At 41.1% G+C, this 24712-nt stretch overlaps 1 protein-coding gene across 2 annotated transcripts in view; it reads right to left on the bottom strand.

Moving 5' to 3' along the window:
• The window catches only part of PLCB1 (phospholipase C beta 1), a 652483-nt gene that overhangs the window by 136671 nt on the left and 491100 nt on the right, over positions 1-24712 (bottom strand). For both annotated transcript variants that reach the window (XM_069495451.1, XM_069495450.1), the window contains exons 12-16: positions 15643-15725; positions 9226-9310; positions 7699-7876; positions 3273-3340; positions 1428-1524 (exon numbers count right to left, since the gene is read on the bottom strand). In XM_069495451.1, coding sequence (XP_069351552.1) covers positions 1428-1524; positions 3273-3340; positions 7699-7876; positions 9226-9310; positions 15643-15725 — 511 coding nt within the window. The remainder of the gene's footprint in view (positions 1-1427; positions 1525-3272; positions 3341-7698; positions 7877-9225; positions 9311-15642; positions 15726-24712) is intronic.

Below are 24712 nucleotides of genomic sequence, written 5' to 3'. Positions count from 1 at the left end.
ACTGAGTTACCTTTCAGACATTTTTCCCATCTTTCACCCCGCTCCCTTCCAAAATGAAAACCCCATTCTTCTGCCTAAACATCCCCAGACCCCTTCTTTCTCTACCTCCTCACCCTCTCCAATTTATTCTAAGGTAAACCCTGACTTTTCTTATTTTGGTCCATCCTAAATCTACTTTCATATGGCTTATTAATTTAAAGCATGACTGTTAATTAAAGTTAAGTCAACATTAATGGGTACTTTGTAAAACATGTTCAGTATCCTTTTTATAAGAAGGTGATAATACGATATAAAACACAAGGAGAAAAGTGCTTGTCTGGCTGGTGCTGTCTTTAGCAGGTTCTGAAGGACTTAGATGCATAAGCTTTTTCTAATACTTGGCTACTTGTCTAAGAGCTTTTAGCTAATGAATTAGGAGAAGTCATTTTGCAGCCAATGAAAGTCACAGTAATCTAAAAATAACTACTTTAGGATGCTTCACATTGAACAACTTGTGGTCAGAAGCATCAGTAATTATGACATTAAAGAAAATGTTGGAATCTTCATCTATAAACAGTTTTTGGAAGTTGAATTCTTTGTTGTAGAGATCTAGATTCTATATGCCACTAAGTTAAGACTCTTTGGACAAAATAATACAAATATAAATAAATGCATGTTATGTAGAGGCTTGAATTTTAATACATCTGTAAAGCTATCTTTTACATGAGGCTGCTGTGTTTAAGCAAACTTTGTTTGCAAGAGCACATGTTTATGAGCAGCTACTAAGTTTCAAGGATTCTCTTAATCTGATAGCATCTTACACTTCATGGAAATACAAGGGGCACTTTTATAAAAGGGCCCTTTTCTCTAGATAAAGATAATATTTTTCTTTGCATCCATTGCAGATGTATAGTTGTATAAAGGGAAAGCACAAAGTGATGGGAAGTTGATTTATTCTCCTAAATATATAAAATGTGCTGGACAAATGGAATGTGAGTGAATTGGTCCTAGTTCTACTTATCAGGGTTGGCCAAGTTTTTGCCTCCTTCCCTTTTGGAGAACGGGTAGTTTATTTTAACACTAGTACATATACCATGGATGGATCCCACTATGTTGTTGCAAACAAAAAACAAATGTAAAATTCTCAATTAGCTGTACTCTGGTCATATGTCTTTCAGATAATCCTGTATAGCCTGTAGGCCCATTAAATATTTTGGGGGAATATCATAGAATACTTTCTCATATGATTATTTTTTATGTTAATATATCAAAATAAATGTATATTTATGTGTGTAAAGATAACAAGATAGTGAACTTGTACGTATATTCAAGACTTCACCAGCACAGAATGGCTCTATGAACGGTAACATTTTTAGGTCTAATTACCCTGTATGTAAAATATATTCATGATATGCTACATGAGGGGTTTTTCTCCAGGGAAAACTTACTTTTTGAAATTTCAAATGACTCGAACTTGACCGGCTGAATATAGTTCACCAGGTTGGACATCTCTTCCGTGGCCATGGCCTCACTCCCAGCGGTCCCCTGGAAGCAGGAATAAAAAACAAGAAAACAAAAAAAGCATTTCCAGAGTTAGCATTATATTATCAAGGGTTATTTTCCCAGGAAAATTATCACCTGGCTCAAGCCAGCAGAAAAACATCCCTCTTCTGAAAATGATTATCACCAATAGAAAATTCCTTATATGAGAAAACAAAAGGGATACTTCATTTTACAAAAGTGAGGGGTGGGAGGAGGGAGGTTGAGTGGTGGCTGGCAGTGTGAGCCCAAAGGCACTGGCACCCCCTGTGAAGACAGCCTCCTGGTTTTACAGAAATGCAGGGTCTCAGCCCCCTGCAGGTCTCTGAGTCAGAATCTGCGTCTTAATAAGGTAATTCAAATGCATGAATGCATAATAGTTTGTATAGCTCATCTTCCATGGCGGAGAGTCCATAGACGATGTCTGAGGTTAATAAATAAAGGACTCACTGTACAATAAGAAAATTATGTAGGTGACTGCTGAATGTACTAAAAATTTTTAGTAAAAATAATAATAAGTTGCCTCGTAGAAATGGGTTGGGATAGCCAATAAACTACTCTTGCTTTTCTTTATAATTTTTCTTCCCTCCCTCCCTTCTTGGTTCCTTGTGTGCCTATCAGACAAGCAATACAGGACAGTGCAAAGGTTAATAGCTCAGGTTCTAGAGCCAGATCGCCTGATTTTACATCCCAAACCCACTAGTGAGACGCGGTGCAACCTTGGGCCAGTTACTTAAGTGCTCCACGCCTCTGTTTACTCATCTCTAGAGTGAAGATAAAAACATCCCCTATAGTATATAAGGGTTTTGTGATTATGAAATGAGTCAATTTATGTGAAAGGGCTTAGAACAGTACTTTAGAATAGTAAAACCTCATGTCACTTTAGCTATTATTAGCTATTACACATTACTTCGATAAAGTTTTTAATAAAGAAGAAAAACAATGCTGTAGGATTGGCAAAAGACAGGCCTCTACCTATATTTCTCCCAGTTTGAGAAGAGAGAATGCACGGAGACAAGGTTTCTTAAACTCTGGTAGCAATATTTTGGTTAAATGTCAACTGGGAAATATTCATTTGCAAAGGGACTACCAATTAGTAAGACAGTTCTAGAATGATCAAGAATCACTGATCAAAAATTACACACAATTCAAATCATTCTCAGGTACATATATACGTCGCCAGGCATTGTAAGCGGTTTTCCTTCTGGAAATTATGTTGAAATTGAGTGGGGGAACATAATGAAGCAAAATTTTAGACATTAAAAAGAAACTGAAAGAGGAAGAACATCAAGTAAGAACAATTTACTGTTGGTTTTATTTTTAGCTAAACGATAAAGCTGTAAGTACTGAGACAGAGAATCTCCAACATACCTGAAAGCAGATTCAGTATAGACTTTTCGAGGAGGACTCCAGCTAGGACAAAATTCTAAAATTCCATCTGACCTGTCCCTGATTTGCTTCCAGGTTCTGTGCTATTAATATTTCTGAGCTCATCAAATCACTTGGAATGCTTGAGATTTTATTAATAGGTGGCTCTAGTGATTCCAAAATTACAGTAATGCTATGAATGTCACAGTGCTGAACATTTCTCCAAATTTAATTGCCTCAAAAATTGAAGTTGGCAGTTGGATGCCGCACATTTACTCTTTTTGCCACTAGGTGGCAGCAGGTGACCGTGGGATACACCCAGGCGGTTTTACCGAGCCTGGCAAGTTGGTAGAGCGCCCCTGACGCTGGAAGCCCTAGGTACCCACCTCATCCATGGAAGATTTTTTACAGTCATCATCATCGTCATCATCATCACTCTCTGTATCAGCTTCCCCTGTCAAATTAACAACAGATTGTGATGTCAACATTTACAGCTTTAAAACACTTGTAACACATGTGTTACCAAAAACTTGACTCTTTGTTTTAAAACTAGTTTTCAGGGATTTAGATTTTATTTGTTATAGGAAAAATTTTTTTAAAGTATTTTCTAAGCCATTGCTTCATGTGAGCCTTAGAATAATTTAATCTGATAGCTCTATTTTATTTCATATTGAGAATGGGAATCTTAGCATGTTGCCCAAACTTACTCTTGAACTCCTGGACTCAAGTTATCTTCCTGCTTCAGCCCCCCGAGTAGCTGGGACTATAGGTACGCCCCAATGCGCTAGGATCAGTTACAGAAAAATCATACTGACATTTTGAATATATTTTTTTCTAAATTTGATTGCTGTTATAATAAATACCATTTAAAATTTCCAAATCCTATAAAAAGAACTTAACATTTTTTTCTCCATATGTTTTTAAAAACATGGCATCATACACAGTTCACTTTCTATGGTACATGTGTCTTATTTGGATGTATACGTTCTCTCTCGGGGTTTCTATGACCCTAGAACAGATAAACTATCTATCTTTCATCTTTTCCTCCTTTCCTAAGCCCTGACTCTTCAATTCAATGCGTGGCCAGCACATGGCTCAGTGACCTCGTGTCAACCTTTCCTAAGGCTACGCGGGCCTCATAGAAGTCCAGGATGAAGTCAGGGGCTGGGGCAGGACCTGTGGGGCTTTGGTAGCACAACTCACTGCACAAAACTTGTGAAGTGCCCACCATATCCTGCGATTTGTCTGCAAGCTGATTTGATGGATGCATTATTATCTAAACAACGCACATATCTTAGAAAATGGTGGCATTCTGTTGAAACGGGTGAGATAAAATGGATGAACTCTTAAAAATCATTATGAAAATCTAACTCTATCAGGAATAATTCAGCTTCGCATTTACCCAGTAGTAATACAATCATTTCAATGAACTTACTCCTCCACCCCCGACGATTTAGTGGTCATTTCTGCTGTTAAATATTCACACTAGTATGAAACATTATATTCTTCCACAGCTCTGGGCTTCTGTCAGACCCAGTAATATCAGTTATGTAAAAAGATTTTCAAGTTAAAAGTAAAGAAGTCATAGTGCCAGATTGTTTACTTATCTTTTGGGTTTCACACACTGCACTAGCACTTTCATGCCAGTAGATGGCAATATTGGCCTAACAATGAAGCAACTTGGGCTGGCAAGTGTGCCCACCCTCCCCTTGCCAGCCCTCTGAAAGTTAGCCGTCCTACCTCATCTTTATAAATGACACAGTGCCCAGAGTACTGTCCTCCAGGAAGACTATCAATGTTACCATCTGGCTAACAAAGTTCAATCAATTACTAAATGACAGCAGTGAGAAGTATCTTCAGAGAAAAGATTTCTGGGACCACTAAGGGTTATTATTTATGGCTTATTTACTAAACAAAGCCACAGACAACCACTCTATGATGCTGATATTGTGTTAGTTAAGAAAGTGAGTCTTATATTTTGGATACTTTGGATAGAAAACATATTATATTAGAGACATTATTTTAGGATGTTGCCACTAAATATTTGTGATAACCAAATTTTTGCCCCAAGTTATTACTACTTTTTTTTTTTTTTTAATCAGAGAGAAGATTCTTTTAATCAAGTAATTTAAACAGTAGTTTAGCAGAGCCTTCTATGAAATGCTTCATGGGACACAATAATACACCAGTCATTTCAAATGGCAGTCAGGTCATTCTTTGGTTTATGTGGGAAGGAAAGAATTTCTCTTTCTTCACAACAAAAGCAGAGACCTGATTTTCCTCTAAGTCTTTGGAGGGAGGTTGGGGGAATCTTACTGAGCTATAAATTTTTTTTTTTTTCCTGTTCCCTATTTCGTTAGGGCCAGTGTACCAGCAAAGGGCTAAATCCTGGAAAAGGTATGTGCCCAGCAGGGGCCATGATAAGTACAACAGCTTTGGAATGAGATCCATTTCATGTTTTTCAAGTTACTTGAGTTCCCAGTACTGTGAACGTCTACAAACCAAATGGTAAATTAGCAGTGCTCTTTATTCAGGGGACTACCTACATAGTAAAATGTCCAAAAATTTCCATTGAAATAAATAATGATTGCATAACAGACTATGGGGCTAGCTTAGGAAATCTACCGAATAGCTAACAGATTGCTGCTCTTTCTCTGTATTAAGCAATCATGTTCATTGCCTGTAAAAACCGTCATTTGTGTTATGCATCCAGTTAATAAGAAGGAGGGAACTGGTAGTGGGAAAGGCAGATGGTAAAACAACAACAACAACAAGCACCCACATGCAAAGGAACACAAGGTTTACTTGCTAGCATTCAAAGGACAGAGCTGTGTCCAGGAAATAGGTGTTAATGACAGGCCTGTTAATGGTATTCACTTCAAAACTTCAAAAGGAACATTCACACTGAAAACAACAGTTACTTTTGAAAAAAATTTTTGAAAGAACTGTATGATAATGTTTAAAATACACATTCAAAAGCTACAAAACAAAACCCTTCCAAAGAATTATATGATGTCTGTGGATAAGGATTTTGGTCTAACCAATAAAAGGAATTGGCAACTGAGACAGAAAAATAGGAGAGCAGATAAATCAGAGTCTCAGACCACCTTTTTTCAAATTGACCTAGAGTTTATATTTTAAATTTTTAACTATTTTAAAATATTTTAACATATAACTTTTCTATGTACAGAAAAGTACACATCATAAGTCAGTGAAATGAATTTTTGCCAAATGAACGTGTCTGTGTAACCAGCATCCAGATCTAGAAACAAAATATAAAACCAGTCTCTAGAAGCCCGCTGGGGTTCATTTCCAGTTACTTCTTTTCCAAGGGTAACGATTATCCCGACTTACAACAGTATAGATTAGTTTTGCCTGTTTTTGTACTTTATATAGATGGAATCACATAGCATATATTTCTTTGTATTTGACCTCTTTTGCTTAACATTATGTTTATTTATAACGATTCATACATATTTTTAGGGGTAGTTGTAGATCGTTCTCATTGCTGCATATTATTCCTTTGTGTGAATATACCATGATTTATTTATCTGTTGATGGGCATTTTGTTGGTTTCCAGTGTTTGGCTATTGTGAATAGTGCTGCTTTAAGCAATTCTTGTACATGTCTCTGGGTAAACCTAAATATGTGTTTCTGTTGGGTATCTACCTAGGAATGGAATTCCTGGGGTCCAGGGAGTGCCTATGGTCAGCTTTTGTAGGTACTGCTAAATAGTTTTCCAAAGCGATTGTTCCCATGTTAGTTAAATTTTGAATTGAAGAACTTCCTAAAGTTAAGCTTAAAGTTTCCTCCGTATAATCACCCTCCAGTCAGGCAATCTTTGTAATGCAGATTTCAGATTCCCAAGATCCCGACTGAACACTGAACGTGGAAAATGAATTAGACTACAAGACAAATAATCCAAAGGAAATGAGTGATCACTTTGAATTTTTTTCTCATCAATCACAAAAATCTATTTCAATCCAAATTTAAAAAGAGAAGGAATGATATTAACTATTTCCTAGTGGCTTTGTTAGAGAATTCAAGTAATTTTGCCATGGCACATTTTTCAAAAGCTCTGTAAAATATGGATAAATTGAAATGCCCAGAACTCTTCAGCATATCCTCGGGGAGAATGTACTCAGTGCCCAGTCTCATGGTTAATGCTTCCCATTATGAAGCTTAAGATCATGTGGTCACTCCAAAGATTATTTGGTTTATGTGGTAGCCAGAATAATGGCCAAGACACAGTCTATGCCCAGTGAGTATGTCACTTTGCATGACAAAAGGGGCTTCGCAGATGACATTAAGTTAAGGACCTTGTGATTGGGGAGAGAACCCCAGATTATCTAGATGGGTCCATTGTAATCACTCGAGTCCTTAAAAGCAGGAGACAGTTCTCGCCTGTGGTCGAGGGAGATGCAACTAAAGAAGGGTTAGTGAAATGTAGCACTGCGGGCTTTGAAGCTGGAGGGTGGAGCCCCGCGCCAGTGAATGTGGGTGGCCTCAAAAAGCTGGAAGAAGCAAAGAAACGGCTTTTCCCTTAGAGCCTCCAGAAAGAAGCGCAGCCCTGCCCACACCTGGAGGGTAGCCCCATGAGATCCTGTGGGCCTTCTGACCTACAGAACTGGAAGATAATGTATTTGTGCACTTTTAAGCCGCCAGGTTTGTAGCAGCAATAGAAAACCCACAATATAGTTGAAAACTGCTGAAATAGGAATGTTAAAAAAAAAGTCCATCTAAACTAATCCCAGAGCAGCGACTCTTAAACCCACACACAACGTAAGGAGGAGAAGCCCGCCAGCCCCTCACCAGCTCCTGGGGATGAAGGCTCGAACACGCTGGAAGAGTCGCTGTACGTGTTGGAAGCTTGTTCCGAGAGCTTCTTTTTGCCACTTCCTTCTGAGGACTTGTGTGATTTCTTCTTATTTTTCACCAAAATTTTATACATTAAATCCATAGGGCTTGGAAGGGGAACTCCAGAGTCCAGCTAACAGAAGAGAAAAGCACCTTCTTTAAAAACACTACCCCTTCCTTTCAGATCCTGTCCCCAGACCCCCAGCAGAACTTTGGTTACCAAGAGTGTCTAGACTATTCTTTATCACGCCCAATACTGCTCACTAAAGTGCTCTAAGGGGGTCTTGCATGGGGGCTGGTTCATAGCTTTCTTTTTTTTTTTTACTTAAAAATATATTTTAATTACTATACTTTTATTTTTTCACAACAAAATCTACACCAATATGACCACAGCACTGGTAGATTTGATGTACTAAATCTGAACTTTTATGAGTTTTCCAACAGACCATATAAATCCAACCACCTTGATTTAGGACAGATAGGAAAGACTTGGCCTGAGTTTTCGAAGGCGGGAAGCCAGGCACCTGCCAGGAGGAGTTAGTGAGGAGGGGCAGAAGCTTCTAGGTGAGCCTGTAGAATCCACTTTTCAGATACAGCTTAAAAACAGCAAATCCCCTCATCCTGGTAAGAGGCAGTTTAGCCGCACATCTCTGCGGCACCAGTAGAGGTGAACTAGGTGACTTCAGATTTCCTCCCAGTCCTGAGATTGAAGGTACCACATTTGCAAGCCTCATTTCTAGTGTTTCAAGCTTGCGCATTTAATGGGAAAATCAATTTCCCATGAGAGGGTTATTAGATATTGTATCAGAGAGCATGTATGCAAGCCACAGGATGGGTTATTTTTAGCAAGTCTATCGAACTCCTCAGATAGTCCTCTACTCTTTGCTTGCAATGACTCCAGGGTATGAACTCATCTAAGGGTATGAGGAGATTGGGCAAAAGGGTTCCAGAGGGAAGAGGCTACTTTAGGATATTTCTGCTGCTTCTCTTTTCAAAGCAGGGCTGTTACCACGACAATCGGATGCCTGAGTTGTGCCACAACAAAAGGTGCATGCAAGGAAGTGGGCAACAACCAGCAAGGACAGCCAAAAAGCCACTGTGCCACTCGTGGTGCCCTCTTTCACCAACCCTCTCATCCCAAAGGGGCATGATGAGTTTCCCTGGGAGGGATCGGAGGCCTGTCCTCTCGGACTGTCCCCGTGGGCCGACTGCAACTGTGGGGAATTCTGCACTCCCGACTGAGTCTCCTCAGGCAGCCAGGGAGGGAAGAGACCGTGGGAAGAGGAAGGGAACAGATGCATGTCTGCAGTCTCCCACCCTCGGCTGCGCCCACTGCTGGTGTCTTCCTGGTCAATGAGTTTGTTATCAAGTGCATTGATCTTACCAAGACACGTAAACATGGAAAGGAAGTGAATAAGTCTCCCAACCCCATTCCTAAATAATACACGTGCTCCTGCAGGGGCAAACATCAAAACTGCTTACTGGGTATTTTTCCAGCGGCTCCATGAGAAGAGCGTCCCCAAAGATCAGTCGGCAGTACTCCGCCATCTTGGCCTGCTGCTTTGGGCTGCGGGGGAACAAGGAGGAGGAAAGCAGGGAGGCTTATGCAGAGAGCTGAACAGGATCACGTTGTGTTGTTAACTACAAAAAGAGGTAATTCCCTAATCCCACCATTCTGGATCGGCCTTTATCATTCTATATCATTATCCTGACTTATGTGAACTGGAATGACACACACAGGTGGACGGCAGAGGCACCGGCTGGGAGAGGCTGTTTCTAAGGCTGAGCTGCACAGACACAGGTGGAGAAGACGGCGGGTCCTTTGCCTGTCACTGGATTCCTGAAATTCTCAGAGTTAAGAGACTCAGTCCCTTTTATTTAATTCCCTGTTTCTCAGTCAGTAGACACCTGGAGGGGACACTGTTTCATGATTCCATGTGAATTTTTGGGTGGAATTTGTCAGATGGACAGAGCTGCATACAGAGTGTTTATAAGGAGGTGGGGGAGGAGAGAAGAGGAAGGCAGGAAGGGAGATGAATAGAAAGGGTGGGAAGGTGGGAGAGACAGAGAGACACACACAGACACGCATACACACACACACACACACACAGAATCTCAAAACGTATAAAAAGAGCCAGCAGGCAGACAATGTGTCCACTTGGGGAGGGGGCCCTGGAAGAAAGACAAGAGTAGCAGGCACCTTGGGGAAAGGTGTGTGTAACTCTTATGTCCATAACAGGGAAGCAAAGGTGGCATCAGCCTGAGTGTGTGGCCAGTAGGAACCTGGTCAGATGGGAAAGGCCGGAGCTGCAGGGTTTGCTGAGCTGAGCTCCAGGCTGTGAACCACTCTGGATCTATAAAACGAGGAGGATAACAACTGTTCTTGGAAAGGGACAGAGGATGCCGAGAAGATGAAATGAAGTAATGGATGCAAACGTCTCTGAGACGTTAAAAGAGCAGGGCAAATGTAAGATGATTCCACTGTTAGGAGGCAGCCTCTGCCAGCTAGACTAGACAAATCGTGCACCCAGCAACTTGTAAACACAGTTGATAGAGGGGAACATTCACATTCTTTTGATGCTCCTGCTTTCCTCGACCTTTTAAAGAGCAATAATTTTTTTTTCTCATTTTGTGGAATGTTAAATATCATTATAAAGGTATCCAATTCCACTGGGTTTATGGACTCTGATTTTGATCTACAGGCTGTTGAACTTGATTTCTCAATAGTTTTCTTTGCATGCTGCAAGGATAATACATTTTAGCAGAACTGCAACTGTTCTAAGAATAAGTAACAGTAATGAAAAGGCTTTTTTACAACAACTCAAATTGATTGTAAAATGTCATCCTTATTTTCATTCCCTCTTCCATGAATATTAAGCCTGGATCCTGGGCTTTTTTTTTTCCCCCCCTGGGAGTGGGAGTATTGGGAGTTCAAATGATTCATAGGGAAAAACACTCTTTATATCCCTTCAAAAACAACCAAACTATGTGCTTTTGGGGGTCATGTGAGTTCTTTGGAGTTCAAATATAAACCCCCAAGGTCACTGCTTTCTTGGAACTGCAGGGAGAGGAAAGGCAAGATTAGAAGAGCTTGCAAAGCCCTCCAATCTTGCACCTTCTCACTAGTCTTTCTTGGCTTGTGTGAGAGTTTACTACATGGCTTACGCAGCCGTGAGAATAGACTGCAACCTTCCTCCGCAGTATCAGGGAGAAAGAACAACTGTTCATCAGAGAATTGACCCTGAAAAGCACTGGAGGTGGTCGTTTAAGGACAACTCATTAGAAACTGTGTCGATGAGACCTTTGGGAGCAGGCAGAGAACTGGCAGCCCCTGGCATCCTCCAATTCAGGTACTCCGCCTTCCCGGATAACTTGCACCAGGGTTCAGTCAAGTCAGCCCACTGTCTGGCTGCAGCTGAGAACAAGCCCATTGGTGCTGGGCCTACCTGTTCCAGGTTGCACTACAGAAACTGGCCAAACCCTCCATTTTTCTTTCACAGAATAACTCTGTTAAATATCATGGAGCTTGACTGCTCCACGCGTGGTCCCTCGAGCAGCAGCATCAATAGCACTTGTAGCTTATTGGAAATGTAGATTCTGAACCAGAGAATCTCAGGCAGTGACATCCAGGAAGCCCTTTTGATGATGCTGATGCAGGTTCAAGTCTGAAAACCGCTGTGATAGATTAAAATAAGCCAACAAGTGCTGAAGTAGATGACATTTTCCTTGAGTGTTGGAACTCGGGAGCCCCAGCGTCTCTTTGATTAGAGACCTGGAGTGAAAGGGAAGAGTTCACCCTAATGCCCTGCTTTCGGGATTTCCCAGGGAACCATATTCTCACCAGTGGAAAGATTTGGGGGAGATGTTCCAAGTATCCCTAAGCAGATGTCCTCTTTCAGGAGGTTCCCAAGTCGGGCCCTGGGGATTTTGCTGGAGCCATGATTTTTACTTAATTACACGAAAGAATCACCTGAGCTGTTAAGGCTGTGGGTGACAGGGCCAACTCCCCAGTCCCTTGATTCATGTAGGGAGGACCGAAATCCTGAAACGTGCATTTTAAACAAACGTGCAGGTAATTCTGATGGTTAATGAACCACAGTGTTTAGAGCTGAGCTCTACCACCCACTTCACTCAAATCAATCACCTGGGGGTATTAAAAAAAGGAGATTCTGACAGATTCCAGGGTGGGGCCCAACTCTGCGCATCTCTAACAAGCTCTAATGTGGTGCAGATGCTTCCGTCTGAGGACTACACTTTGAAGAACAAGAATCTATGTCTAACTTGGACTTTTAAAGATCTGCCTCAAAACCAACAGAGGTGAAGAGAGCAAGAGGTAGGTGTCCAGGAAAAAAATAAAACGAACTATTTACGTAATCAAGCTATTCATATTCTCAATAAATACACATGCCCACCTGACAGGGAACTAAATCAGAGCAGAGAGCAAATCGAATAGAAAAAGTCAGAGGAAAATAAAGCGACTTTTTAATTGCAGGTCAGAACTGCAGAAATAAAAGGCATTAAAATTGCAATTAGCACCAAAAAAAAAAAAAAAAATCCTAAAGTGTTTAGAGCATCAATATCAGCTACCATGGAGATGAAGTGAGAGGAAAAAATTCACAAATGCATTTTGAGCTTCGGGCCATAGCAGACATTTCTGAATATGTTAAATACTCCAAAAGTGTAGGCATCAGGCAAAGTGGTCAGTTTTGTGACCAAGGAACTGGTCTCATTTCATGGGGTAAATCCTCCAAGTGGAACTATTAATAAATCAACCTCATTCTCTATAGAGAAGGAATCTGCAACCCACGGAGATTAAGGACCTTGTCCAAAATCTCACAGTTGTCTGTGGCTAAACAGAGCTAGAGGTTACTTCACTTGAATTCGGTGTACAATTCTTTTTCTGGAAGTGCTAGTTCACAAGTTAAGTGGAACATTAGGGTCAATTAGGGCTTTTTTTTTTTTTTTTTTTCCTTAAAGGATTTTCAAGTCTTATTTCTAGAAATTCTAATTCAGAGGGAGGGGTGCAGCTCAGGAATCTGCATTTTTGAAAAGCACTTTATTATGGAAATCTGATGTAGCAAGTGGATAGGTTGAAAGCAAGTAATGGCAGATTCCTCTTTGTTGTTCATGGGTAGGTGATTTCAGATATCAGGAGAGAAAACCAGAAAATTCAATGGCTTTCTTCCCTTTTTCCAGTGTGAGTTTGTTTTGGAAGTGTGGCCCAGATTAGGTGGGACTGAGTTCTGAATCTGACTTTTTGTATATGCAGCACGCAGGAGAATAGAATGGTTCACCAGGGGTAAGTTCCAGATATTTTAGTGAGTGTTCCTGAGTCACTGTTGAGAAGGATTCTGAGGTTCGATCTAGGTTTAAGGGCGAAGAGCGTTCTGACTGCACGGCACGGGCTCAGGAACCAGGCAAGGTGGCCCCAAATCAAGTATAGGGTTTGTCCAGCAACAGGAAACCTTATCAGTTTGCTTTGGGTGTGTGACAGCCCTCCCAGGAAAGAACTGTGGCTAAGCAGTTCTGATATCTGGAGGTGAAGGACAAAGGAAATACAAAGCAAACAACTTCCTCCCACTTCCTCCGAGATAGAACTCAGTCTCTCAGTATTTCACTGCCATTACTTTATCTGTGGTTTGGGATACGATCATGGCATCCTAGGAATGTTGTTTTCCTGTTTTCTTTTGTCACATATGAATTATTAATGAACTTTTAATAGCTAAATTTACCATCTTTTAAACCAGAAAGGGCAGTATTAAGGCACTAGCCTCGTTGCTTTTGTGCACAACGTAGGAATTCATTTTCATGCCCGGTTGGGGATTATCGGTGTGGAAGACTGCAAAAAACATCCTTTGGTTGAGGGCTACAAGCCCCACGAATGTGAACATTTGCAGGCAGTTGCCTTGCAGATGCTCTGTTGTCTCAACCAAAGGCTCATGATGCTTCTGTTTAGGTGTAGGGGATGGCGTGGACTGAAAGTGTGAGTTCCGAAGCCAGACTAGCTGGATCTGAATCCCATCTCTGTCACGTTTTAGCTGCATGGACTTGGGCAAGGTACCCTCTTTGGGACTCAGTTTTATAATCTGTCGAATAGAGATAATATTTAATATTTACTCTTAGAAGCACCTAGGTTTGTGGTGAGGCTTCCATGAGCTGAGGCACGTGAAATATTTGGAAAGCTATTTGGCACAAAATCCATGTTCATTACGTGTTTGCGGCAATGTTTGTGATGGTGGTGATTGTCGCCACCTCAAAGGAGAGTTCATTGGAGCAGGTGGGACCATCCCGAATAAAACCATAGCCTTTCATTTTGTCTAACTTCAATAGAAACATTCTTTTTTTTTAAGAAAATAAGTAAGCTAGCTGCCTTTTCTTCCAAAAAGAAAACAGCACACCAACAAGTCTGCACGCTATAGTGCCTGAAAGAAAAGTGCTAAAGTCGTATTAGAGCCCAATTACAAACAGATGGACAGAGAGGAGAAAGTGCTCCCCAAAAAGTCACTTGCAAATCAGAGCTGTCACAGCAAAGGAGGTATTAAATACAGCCACTAAGGAAGCGCCCCTTTTAGTAAGAACAGAAATAGCCAGGGGGCAGAATAAATTCCTTTTTCTTCACTTGACCCCCAGGGGTGTTGGGCAAACTCTGTGCCAAATGATTACATCATTCATTGGATGATTGTTTCATAATGAAACAGAACCAAAAGCCAGAAAATGTAATATGGATTTCCGGAGGGCAAACTAGAAATACGGATAATTATAAAATTGATTACTTTGAAATAAGGTCTCTCCACGTATATATTAACAAATTATCACATTTAACTACTTAGAGACTCTTCAAGCTGAAATTTGATCACAACCATACTGCTTCTTTAAGATTTAGTACATTCTTTAAGAATTAGTGAATTGAAGCCTGTGTTGCAAATTATGTGGACAAAGAGGATCAGTGACCTGGGAAAGACTCAATAGGAAAAGGGGTAAAAAATGACTTGTGGGCCAAATTAGGACAGGGGCTGCTGGCTTCTAGTTGGGAAATCTGCCTTAGGTTCGCTGAGATGAAAGAGAGGGCTTCACATAGCTCTTTTGGGCAATAATATTTAGCACTATAAATTCTCCAGACATTGATTCCATGGACTAGAATGTTATTTCCATGAACTTTGATTCAATATAGAAAATAATCTTTCATTCTGAAGCTCTTTAAAGTGAGTAACTCTATGATAAGCTAAATATATGTATTAGATTTAAACGTGTCTCTCTTTGGTGCTTTGTGATCAAATGAATCTAAAATAGTTAAGTCAAAAGTAACTTTTTTTTATGTAGCTCAGCAATAAGTTCAGGATATCGTGAAACAGGAAAATATTTACAAATATTAACAAACAGGGGAAACCAATGGGAAGGGGAAAGACGGAGCATTTCATGGACAGACTTCTGTGTAGGCGCAAAGTGGCAGAATAGAACTTACAGCTCTCCTTCCCCCAGTCACAACGCATCGAAGGGAACTGGCAATTTTGAGTTTGCAAAACTGATTGTAAATTTGCATGAAATGGAAGGAGCTAATGAAGGGGGTTTATAAAAGTGGCCTAATGCAACCCAAATCTGTAATAGAGACAGGTACTATATAAGAAAATGTGTTCCACTGCATTGTAGAAAGAAGAGTCCTTAATTTAAAAATCATATTATGGCATGAAAATAGATTCCACAGGTCTAATGGGTTATTTTAACGTTCATGAGATTTAAATGAATGAGTGTCATCACATACAGATGAAAACATGCCACCTAATATCTCAAGTGATTGGAGAACACCGTTAATAATATCAAATAATCTTAAATCTGATAAACAATTATTATATAACGCCTTATTTGGGAGAAAGACCCCTTGCTAATGTGTTGAATACTTACGAATCCACATGGTTCTCAAATGAAAGGAGAATTGGAAAAGGTGAAGTCTTAAATGCACACTCCGCGATCGCTTCTATCACTTCCTAAAAATGAGAACACATTTATATTCAATATGCCAGAATTTTCAATGTGTATATATTTTTTGGAGGGGTGTTAAACCCATTACTATGGTTTCCCTTTTCATTGAGAGAATTGTATCAAATGGCCTGAAATGGCGAGATTGGGCTGTGATAGCTACTGGGCTGTGACATTTCTGACTCTTGATTCTACAAGGTAAAAAGAAAGAAGAATGGAGTGAAACAGAACTGTGAAGAAGAATGATTCTTCTATTTGTTAATTACACCTACTTCTTTTTAATAAGGAAAGAAATCTAATCACATTACAAAAATTTTGGACAATAAGAGAAGGCAAAAATTTTCACCCATAAATTCACTTTCTGAACCAAACCACTGTTAGCATATGGTTGTATTCACTTATAGCCTGTTTTTCATGTATTTATGTAACTGAGTTTCAATTACAGTATATATTCAATTTGTATTTTTTAAAAACACTGTTATTGAGATGTAACTTTACTGAGATACAATTTGCCCACTTCAATTGTATAGTTAAATGGTTTTTAATAGGATCGCAGAGTTCTGCAACTTCATCCCAATCTAAGTTGGGAATTTTTGTCACACCACAAAGTAGCCATGTACCCACTAGCAGTCACTCATCATTCCTGCACCCCACCCCCACACACTAGCCCCAGGCAACCACTAACCTACTTTACATCTCTATAGATGTGCCTGTTCCAAACATTACTTGTAAATGGCATCGTACAATACATGACTTTTTGTGCCTGGCACCTTTCATTTAGCATGTTTCAATGTTCATCCATGTTGTAACATGTATCAGTGCTTCAATCCTCAATGTGTATTTTTAAAAAATGTGTATGTATGTCATAGGCAGAAATATCTTTATAAAATTCTAGAAAGTAAAGGTATCATAGTTGATTTAACTATTTCCCAAATGTTGGACAGGTATATTTTAAGTATTGTCATTCACATAATTCTATTAATACAAAGAACATCTTCATTTTTCCTAATATTTTGAATGATTTCTAGGAATGGATCCTCTGAAGGGGAATTATTGAATTAAAGAATATGAATACTTTTACTTTCTCTCACGTATCTCCAAATTACTTTTCATTGTAGATTGCACAGAGTAATGCATGAAAGACCAGATTTCAATGCATATTTACCATCTTTGGGCATTACTTTTTCTAAATGGTCTTCTTATTTAACTAGTATTAAAGTATAATCTCATACATTGTTTAATTATATCACTGTCAATACTACTGGGTTGCATGTTCCCATACATTTGTTTTTTTTAGTTACATTTATTTTTTTCATATTCTCCTTCTAAGTAGAGATTTCCACTCCCATTTTTTATGCCTAAGCCCTTTCCACTATCTCCTGTACCTTCTCCACCTTCCTTATTCAATACATAGCTTTCTTTATATCCATTCCCTAAAAGCTATTTCCCTGGCCCCAGAGTATAAATAAGGCTTTCTAATTCTGGACCACATTTGCATGTATCCTCTTAGAAGGGTTTGCCTGCACAGAGCAAGAAGAATCGCTCTTACTGTTTCTTAGAAGTGAATTCACAGATTGCCTTTCATACATAATCGGTTTAACTTTTACCATCCCTGAGTCCATCAAAAAATAAAATAAAATAAAATAAATAAGCACCATAAAAAGCAAGCAACATCAAGATTTTAAAGGCTTTATTTGATTTATTTGAGAATAGGCTTTGGATTCAAACAGACTTACATTTGAATCCTACTTCTCAGATTTTACAAGCTCTGTGACTTTGGGAAAAATCAGTCCAAGCCTCTGTGCATTGGTTTCCTGATGTGTAATGTGGGGGTCATAAACCTCATTTCCCGGATCTGTTGTGAAGATGCAGTGGGAGAAGGTAAAGGACTCAGCTCATGTTGAGCACATATTCTCAAATCAACTAAGGTTGCTTACCTTGCTGGGGCTTCTCTCCCCATTCACCCTAAACCTTCCCTTTTAGAATCTTAACTAATAAAAACAAGAGCTACCATTAAATGACCATTGATTATGTTCCGGACAGTTATCTCATGGTACAAACAATCCATAAGGAAAACATTATCCATCATTTTACAGATTATAAAATTGAGGCACAGAGATATTAACTGACTTACCCTAAGCCACAGGGAAGAGAATCCAAGATTAAGCCCCAGGGAGGTTTGTGTGACTCCAGAGCCCATGCTCTCAACCATTGCGGTAACTCTCGTTCAGCTAATAACCTTAGGCGGCTAAGAGCAAAGCCCTCAAAAGACTCGGGAATAGATGCCATCAAGGAAGTAGATGGTAAGTGTGGAAAAAAAGGGCTAGATTTTGTTGATTTCATAAATTTGGCCCTAGTGTGTTAGGTAAAGTCCAAATACATTAGAGCCATTCTGTCGCCTCTTTCTCTCTCATACCTTTCAATGCATCAGCAGTCTTGTCCAACATATATCCAGAACACAACCACGTGTCAGCACCTCCACTGCTATTGTCCTGATCCAAAAACCACTGCAATAACTGCCACAGTAGGTTTTACCATTGTTACCACATATTCACTACCCTTTCCTGGGAGAGGACAGTATCTCCACACTCTGTTTACTATAGTCTTTGCCGCATGTTTTGTGTTGGCCAGTGGCATGTGTGTGAAAATGACATGTGCCACTGCTTTGCAGAGTCTTCAAGACACATGACATGGTTCTGTCATTTTTCTTTGTCCTCTGCCTGGAGCCCAGTGATATCACAGATAAGTGGATGTGCTTTCGGTATGAATTCCAAACAATACTGGTTGGGGTGACAGTCAACATCTAACCTGAGTGAGAAATAAATCACCGTGATCCTGGGGTTTCTTGTTATTGCAGCAAAGCCTGGCAGAAGCTAACTGATACAGCCTTAACTGCTTTCCTGCCTTCTGTCACTTGCCCCCTGTATTCTACACCATAACCACAGTGATTGCTCCTGAACCTGAGTAGATCGTTCCACTCCTTTGCTATATGCTTTTCAATGACCTCCCATTTCACACAGAGTAAAATCCAAGTTCATCATCATAATCTATAAAGTCTAACTTGATCTGGCACCTGCTATTTCTCTAAATTCACCTCCTTTTCCTCTCCCCCTCAAGTACCTGGATACAATCCATCGACCTTATTGATTTTCTTTGAATATACCAAGCATGCTTTTATCTCACCATCTTTGAATTTAGCTCCTTTGGTCAGAAATACTCTTACTTGAAATCATGACTGATTTCCTTAATTTGAGAAAGCAGGGTCTGTGTTCAAAGGTCACAGTACCATAGGCCTTCCCCCATCATCCAGTTGAAAACAGGGTAACTCTGGCCCTTGTCCACTTTTTTTAGGTTGTTTTAAAGGGTATGTCTCCATGTACCATATCAGTGTGTTTATTTGGGGCTATCTTTCCCCACTAGAGTGTAAGATCCTTGAGGGTAAGGGCTTGTTTTCTTTACTATTCTGCTGAGGCACATTCTAGATGCTCACTAAATATTTTGAATGAATGAATGAACTCCTAAAATGCTATGTAGAAGAGAAGCCCAATTTATCTAGTTATGTTCTCATTTATTCTTGTATTGACTGGTTCAGAGGGCAGCACACTTTTTCTCATAATGGGCCAGGTAGTATTTCAGGCTTTGCTGACCACACGGTTTCTTATAGCAACTATTCACCTCTGTCTTTGTAGCCTGGGATGGTTAACTGTATGTGTCAACTTGACTGGGCCATGGGGTACCCAGATATTTGGCAAAACATTATTCTGAGTGTCTCTGTGAGGGTACTTCTGGATGAGATTAACATCTGAATCAGCAGTCTGAGTTAAGCCGATTGCCTTTCTCAATATGGGTGGCCTTATCCAATCCATTGGAAGCCTGAATAGAACAAAAATGCAGAGTAAAAGAGAATTTGCTGTTTCTGCCTGACTGTCTTTGAGCTGGGACACTGATCTCCTGCCTTCAGACTTAGACTTGGACTGGAGCTTACACCATTGGCTCTCCTTGTTCTCAGGCCTTCAGGCAGGGAATGGTGTTACACCATCATTCTCCTGGGCCCCTAGCTTGACAAATGCAGATCTTGGGATTTCTCAGCCTCCACAGCCATGTGAGGCCACGTGAGCCAATTAGTCTGGAGAGTCCAGGCTAATACATAGCCCCAAAGCAGCCCAGATAATATGTAAACAAGTAGGTGTGGCTATGTTCCAACAAAACTGAATTCACAAAAACAGATGGCGGGATAAATGTGGCCTGTAGAAGAGTTTGTTTACCCCTAGATTAGTCTGATCATTGGCTTAAGCAAACCTTAAAAATTGACAGTAATTGAAGGTAAATGTAATTTTGTATTACCGAAGTTTGAATATTGATTCCATACTCAATAGTCAGGTTAACTTGAACACCTTCGTGGCTGAAATTTCCAATCAAGAATGAATCTTACATTAAAAAGAAAGTCCTTCAAATGTGTATGTAAATAAAAGTGTAAGTGGTCTTTGCTAACTAACTTTTTGATGATGGCTGCCTTCCTTGTCTGTTTGAGAACTTCTCTAGCTACGTTTAATAATGAAGGTTGATTACAGACTTGCCTTATTGGTGTTTGGGCCAAAGAGAGTCATGCCTCTCCCTTAGAAAGTGGATGTTTGGCTCTAGGCCAAAGGTCTATCTCTCTTTGTCTTTGGCCAATGAAACATGCCGGCTCCTGTGGGGCTGCTCCTGTGGGCCTGCTCCCAGGCTTGTAGAGAGTTCATGCTCCATCTTCCTAGCTCCCTGGGTCTGCTTTGCTCTTCCCACCGCTGGGAGGCTGGTGTGGTCTGAACTACAGCTGGGCCACTGGGGCTCCTAGTCCTTCCCTTCTTGCTTCTCCTACTTCTCCCCTTTTCCTGCCTCTGGAACTGTACATTTCTGATCTTGAGCACTTGACTCAGGATTCATGTTTGCAAAGGAGCCTCCAAGCTCACCTGTCACTCTCTTCTCAAATCTCACTGGGCCCCTGACAAAGGCCTGGGCTGTGTTTAATTTACCACATAGTCTGAACTTCTGGCACCTTCCTAGAGGTGAAGTGGATGCCATGAGTTGGGCACAGAAGTCACCCACAGCCTCTACCACGGCAGCCTTACAAATGACTTAATTCAACAGCTCCCCTCCCCCAATCTGGCTTAGTAAGTACTTGCATATGTAATACCATAGCCATTCTATTTATAGAAAGAAAGCCAACATTTGGTTTTTATGTATTTCAATGATAATGTCAGTAGCTAACATTTATAGAGTATTCACTGCATGTAATGTATTATTCTAAGTGATGCTAGTATATTAAATAGGGTTATTGAATACTTACTTACAATAACCCCAGGAGGTAAACACTATTATCATCTCCATTTTGCTGATAACAAAGGAGGCTTGGACTGGGAAGGAATCTTCTCCAAGGTCTCATAGCAACTAAATGGAAGAGCTGGTGCCGGAACCCTGGCAGTGAGCTCCAGAGCAGCATCATCCTTAACTTCTATGTCCTCCTTTCCCTCTGCTCTGCCCACCCACCTCCCTCCCCCTCTGTCCGTCTCTCCCCATCCCTACCATAACTTCAGCCAGCAGCTTAAGAAACCTTTTCTAAACCTTCAAACTGATGAAAATGCTTATTGAATATCATCTAATAATTTCAGCTGGGAACAACTGAAAACTCTAGAAGTTCCACAGGAGGACTTCCGTTCTTTAGTGTCTTTGAAATATTTTGTATGGTACATGTGATGATTCGGGATGGGAAAACTAGTTATAGCTTGTAAGTTTCATTCTTTCATAAATGCTATAATTGGTGGACATTGGATGTGAATGTACCTTCATGCTAAATTGCTCCTCATCAAGCCCAAGCTGTTTTTCAGAGACTTCTAATGCTGGATTCAATAATCTATAAACCATATGGTTCAATGACTAAACTCGAGTGGGAAAAATTGCCCTGGAAATCCTTTTTCCTTGATAGTCAGGTATATTTGGACATCCACTTTATGTAACAATGAAATTGCATCCTAAATTATGATTATTTCTCTCAGGTAATGAAGCCTTATTTTCGGAAATGCTCTGTTTAACAACATACTAAAAATTTACACATTTTCATCATATATATATATATATATATATATACATATTTTAAGACAGAGTATCGCTCTATTGCCTGGGCTAGAGTGAGTGCCGTGGCATCAGCCTAGCTCACAGCAACCTCTAACTCCTGGACTTGAGCAATCCTCCTGCCTCAGCCTCCCGAGTAGCTGGGACTACAGGCATGCACCACCATGCCCGGCTAATTTTTTCTATATATATTTTTAGTTGGCCAGATAATTTCTTTCTATTTTTAGTAGAGATGAGGTCTCACTCTTGCTCAGGCTGGTCTCGAACTCCTGACCTCTAGCGATCTACCCGCCTCGGCCTCCCAGAGTGCTAGGATTACAGGCGTGAGCCACCGCGCCCGGCCTTCATCATATATTTTATCACAGTATCCAGTTTTCCATCCGGTACAATCACTGATTGAAAGGAAGCTGCCTGAGGGGAGAAGGACCAGCCTGGGAATGGAGGGGCCGGTGGTGTCTAGTGTGAGGAGGAGGGAGATTGAGGGGGAGCAGAGAGAGTGAAGACCAAATGGCGAAATACTATGTCCCGGGCATCAGAAAGGCTAAGGCAATGGGGCATAGAAACAGAGCAGATACTTGGGAGAAATAGTATAATAAATAGAGCCAGGCTGTAAAACAAAATGCCCTCTATAAAGAGTCTGAATGATAGCATGTGCCCTTTCCTAGACCATAACCTTTTATATTGGCCCATACAATAAATAAGCAGTAAGTGCCAATAGGAACTCTTGCTTTTTAGGATATATCACACAGAAGCTTTCCGGATCATATATGCTGAAAGCAGATAAACTGTGTGATATAAAAATGATGAACTTTGCAATCAGTTTCTTTCGCTGCAGCAATACACACTATAGCTATAGCCTAGAGTCTAATTATACTGTGAAGGTCAAGCCCAAATATGTGAGATGTTTCCCCAAACTGGCAAATGTTGGGAGAATGTGTTCATTGCCTACTAATATATCATACGTGGAATTCCATGCACAAAAATAGAAAAGACAAAATTCACTTGTCTGATGAACAGAGGCTAGAAAGATTAAAAGTTAAGGCTATGCTATATTTTGCCTACTTGCTTTGAGAAGGGAAAATTCATTCCAAAAAACATTTACTGAGCACCTATGATATGCCAGATTTTGTTCAAAGTGCTCGGGACAGATCAGAGGACGAAATAAAGACCGCTGTCTCTGTGGCATTTACATGCTAGTAGAAGGAGAGACCATAAACAGGGAACATAAGAATTAAACAAGTTAAGCAGAACGTTAGAAAGTGAGTGCCTTATGGAAACTTATTAATTAAAAAAATGATGTGGGGTGAGGGAGTGTGTGTCAGTACTGTGGGGAGTGGGAGCCACGGCTGGTGAGAGTATAAAACAGACAGAGAGGTTCCAGGAGGCCTCATTGAGAAGGTGATATTTGAGAAAGGCTTCAAGGAGGAAAAGGGAGAGCCATGCAGATACCCAGTGGGAATTGCATTCCAGGCAGAGGGAACAGCCTGTGCAAAGGCTCTCAGGACGGAACTGCCTGGCACCTTCCAAGGGACAGCAAGGAGACCAGTGTAGCTGAAGCCCAGTGGGAGAGGGGAAAAGTAGTAAGAAATGAGGTCATGGGCAGGGTGTAGATCACGAAGGGCCTTGTTCCTCTTCTTACCCTTTCTTACAAAGTCACCTTATGCACTGTTTTTTAATAGATTTACGGGGTACAAGTTGAATTTCATTACACATGCATATTGCATAGTTGGTGAAGTCAGGCTTATTAGTGCACCCATCACACATACCAGGGTTGGGGAAAGCAGGCTGCCTGCTGATAATCACACAAGCAGGGCTGGGGCTACAGTGAGGCACGAAAAGTGTCTTAGTGCAAAATTTCAAGAGCCTCTCACTTTCAGGCACCAACTCTGGTCTTATGTGACCCTGAGAGCAAAGACCTCCTTAAATTTTGCATCCTAGGTGCCTCACTTGCCTAACCCTAGTCTCAGTCCTGACACAAAGAATCCCTACTACTAAATATGTGTCCACAAAACAGGTTGGCATTTCTACTCCCCATGCCCATCCCCACCCACCACACCACCCACCCACAGCGCACCCAGACCTATCTATCCCACCAATGCACATGAGCAGGAGGAATGGCTGGACACACCAGCCACACCATCCTGGTCACCTCCCGGCTCTCAGCCAACTCCGGCAGACAGAGAGGAAGCAGCGTTCTGGGCTAGCTGCAGTCTTAGAGCCTCTGGCCCTGCCAGCAAGTGTGTGGGCGTGGCTGAGAAGCGGCTCCGGAGCCCAGGGAGAGATGTTCCATCAGCCCGTAGCTCTGGGACTACAGATGCGATTGAAGAACCACTCGCACAGTGGAGTGCATAAGGAGAGTCACTCCAGGCTGACTTGAGGGCAGGCAGAGGCCAAGAAACGAACGCTCCACATAAAATAAATATGTCTTTGGATATGCTTTGTGCTTATTCTCCTGCAAGGAGCTCAAAGAACTTGGAGGGTTTTAAGTTTTTAAGAAAATATAATTGCTCCTCACAAGGACTCTGAGGGGTGACAGGGCAGGAGGCAGGTGGCGGGGTGGGGGCGGGGGGAGTGGGGTGGGGTGGGTGGTCTTCCTGGCAGCGCGTCAGTGCGCAGTGCAGTCAGCCCTCGGCTCCACCAGGGGGCGCTGTGGGCCTTTCCAGGATTGTCTCCATCCATCAATAGACAGATGGGCCCAAAACTCACTGGCCCCATAACAGGGGCATCTATCCCCACTTTTTTTTAAGGAGTCCAACCAGGTTAGACCAGTATCTTAGACCCGCAGTCCCCAACCTCTGGCCTGCGGCCCAGCACTGATCTGCGACCTGTTAGGAACCGGGGGCTCATCACCGTCTGAGCTCCACTTCCCCCATGGAAAAATTGTCTT

The sequence above is a fragment of the Eulemur rufifrons genome, chromosome 20 (genome assembly GCF_041146395.1).
Source record: "Eulemur rufifrons isolate Redbay chromosome 20, OSU_ERuf_1, whole genome shotgun sequence".
In the NCBI taxonomy this organism is placed as follows: Eukaryota; Metazoa; Chordata; class Mammalia; order Primates; family Lemuridae; genus Eulemur; species Eulemur rufifrons.
The sequence above is the reverse complement of the archived record's forward strand: the minus strand, read 5'-3'. Positions and strand labels throughout refer to the sequence as shown.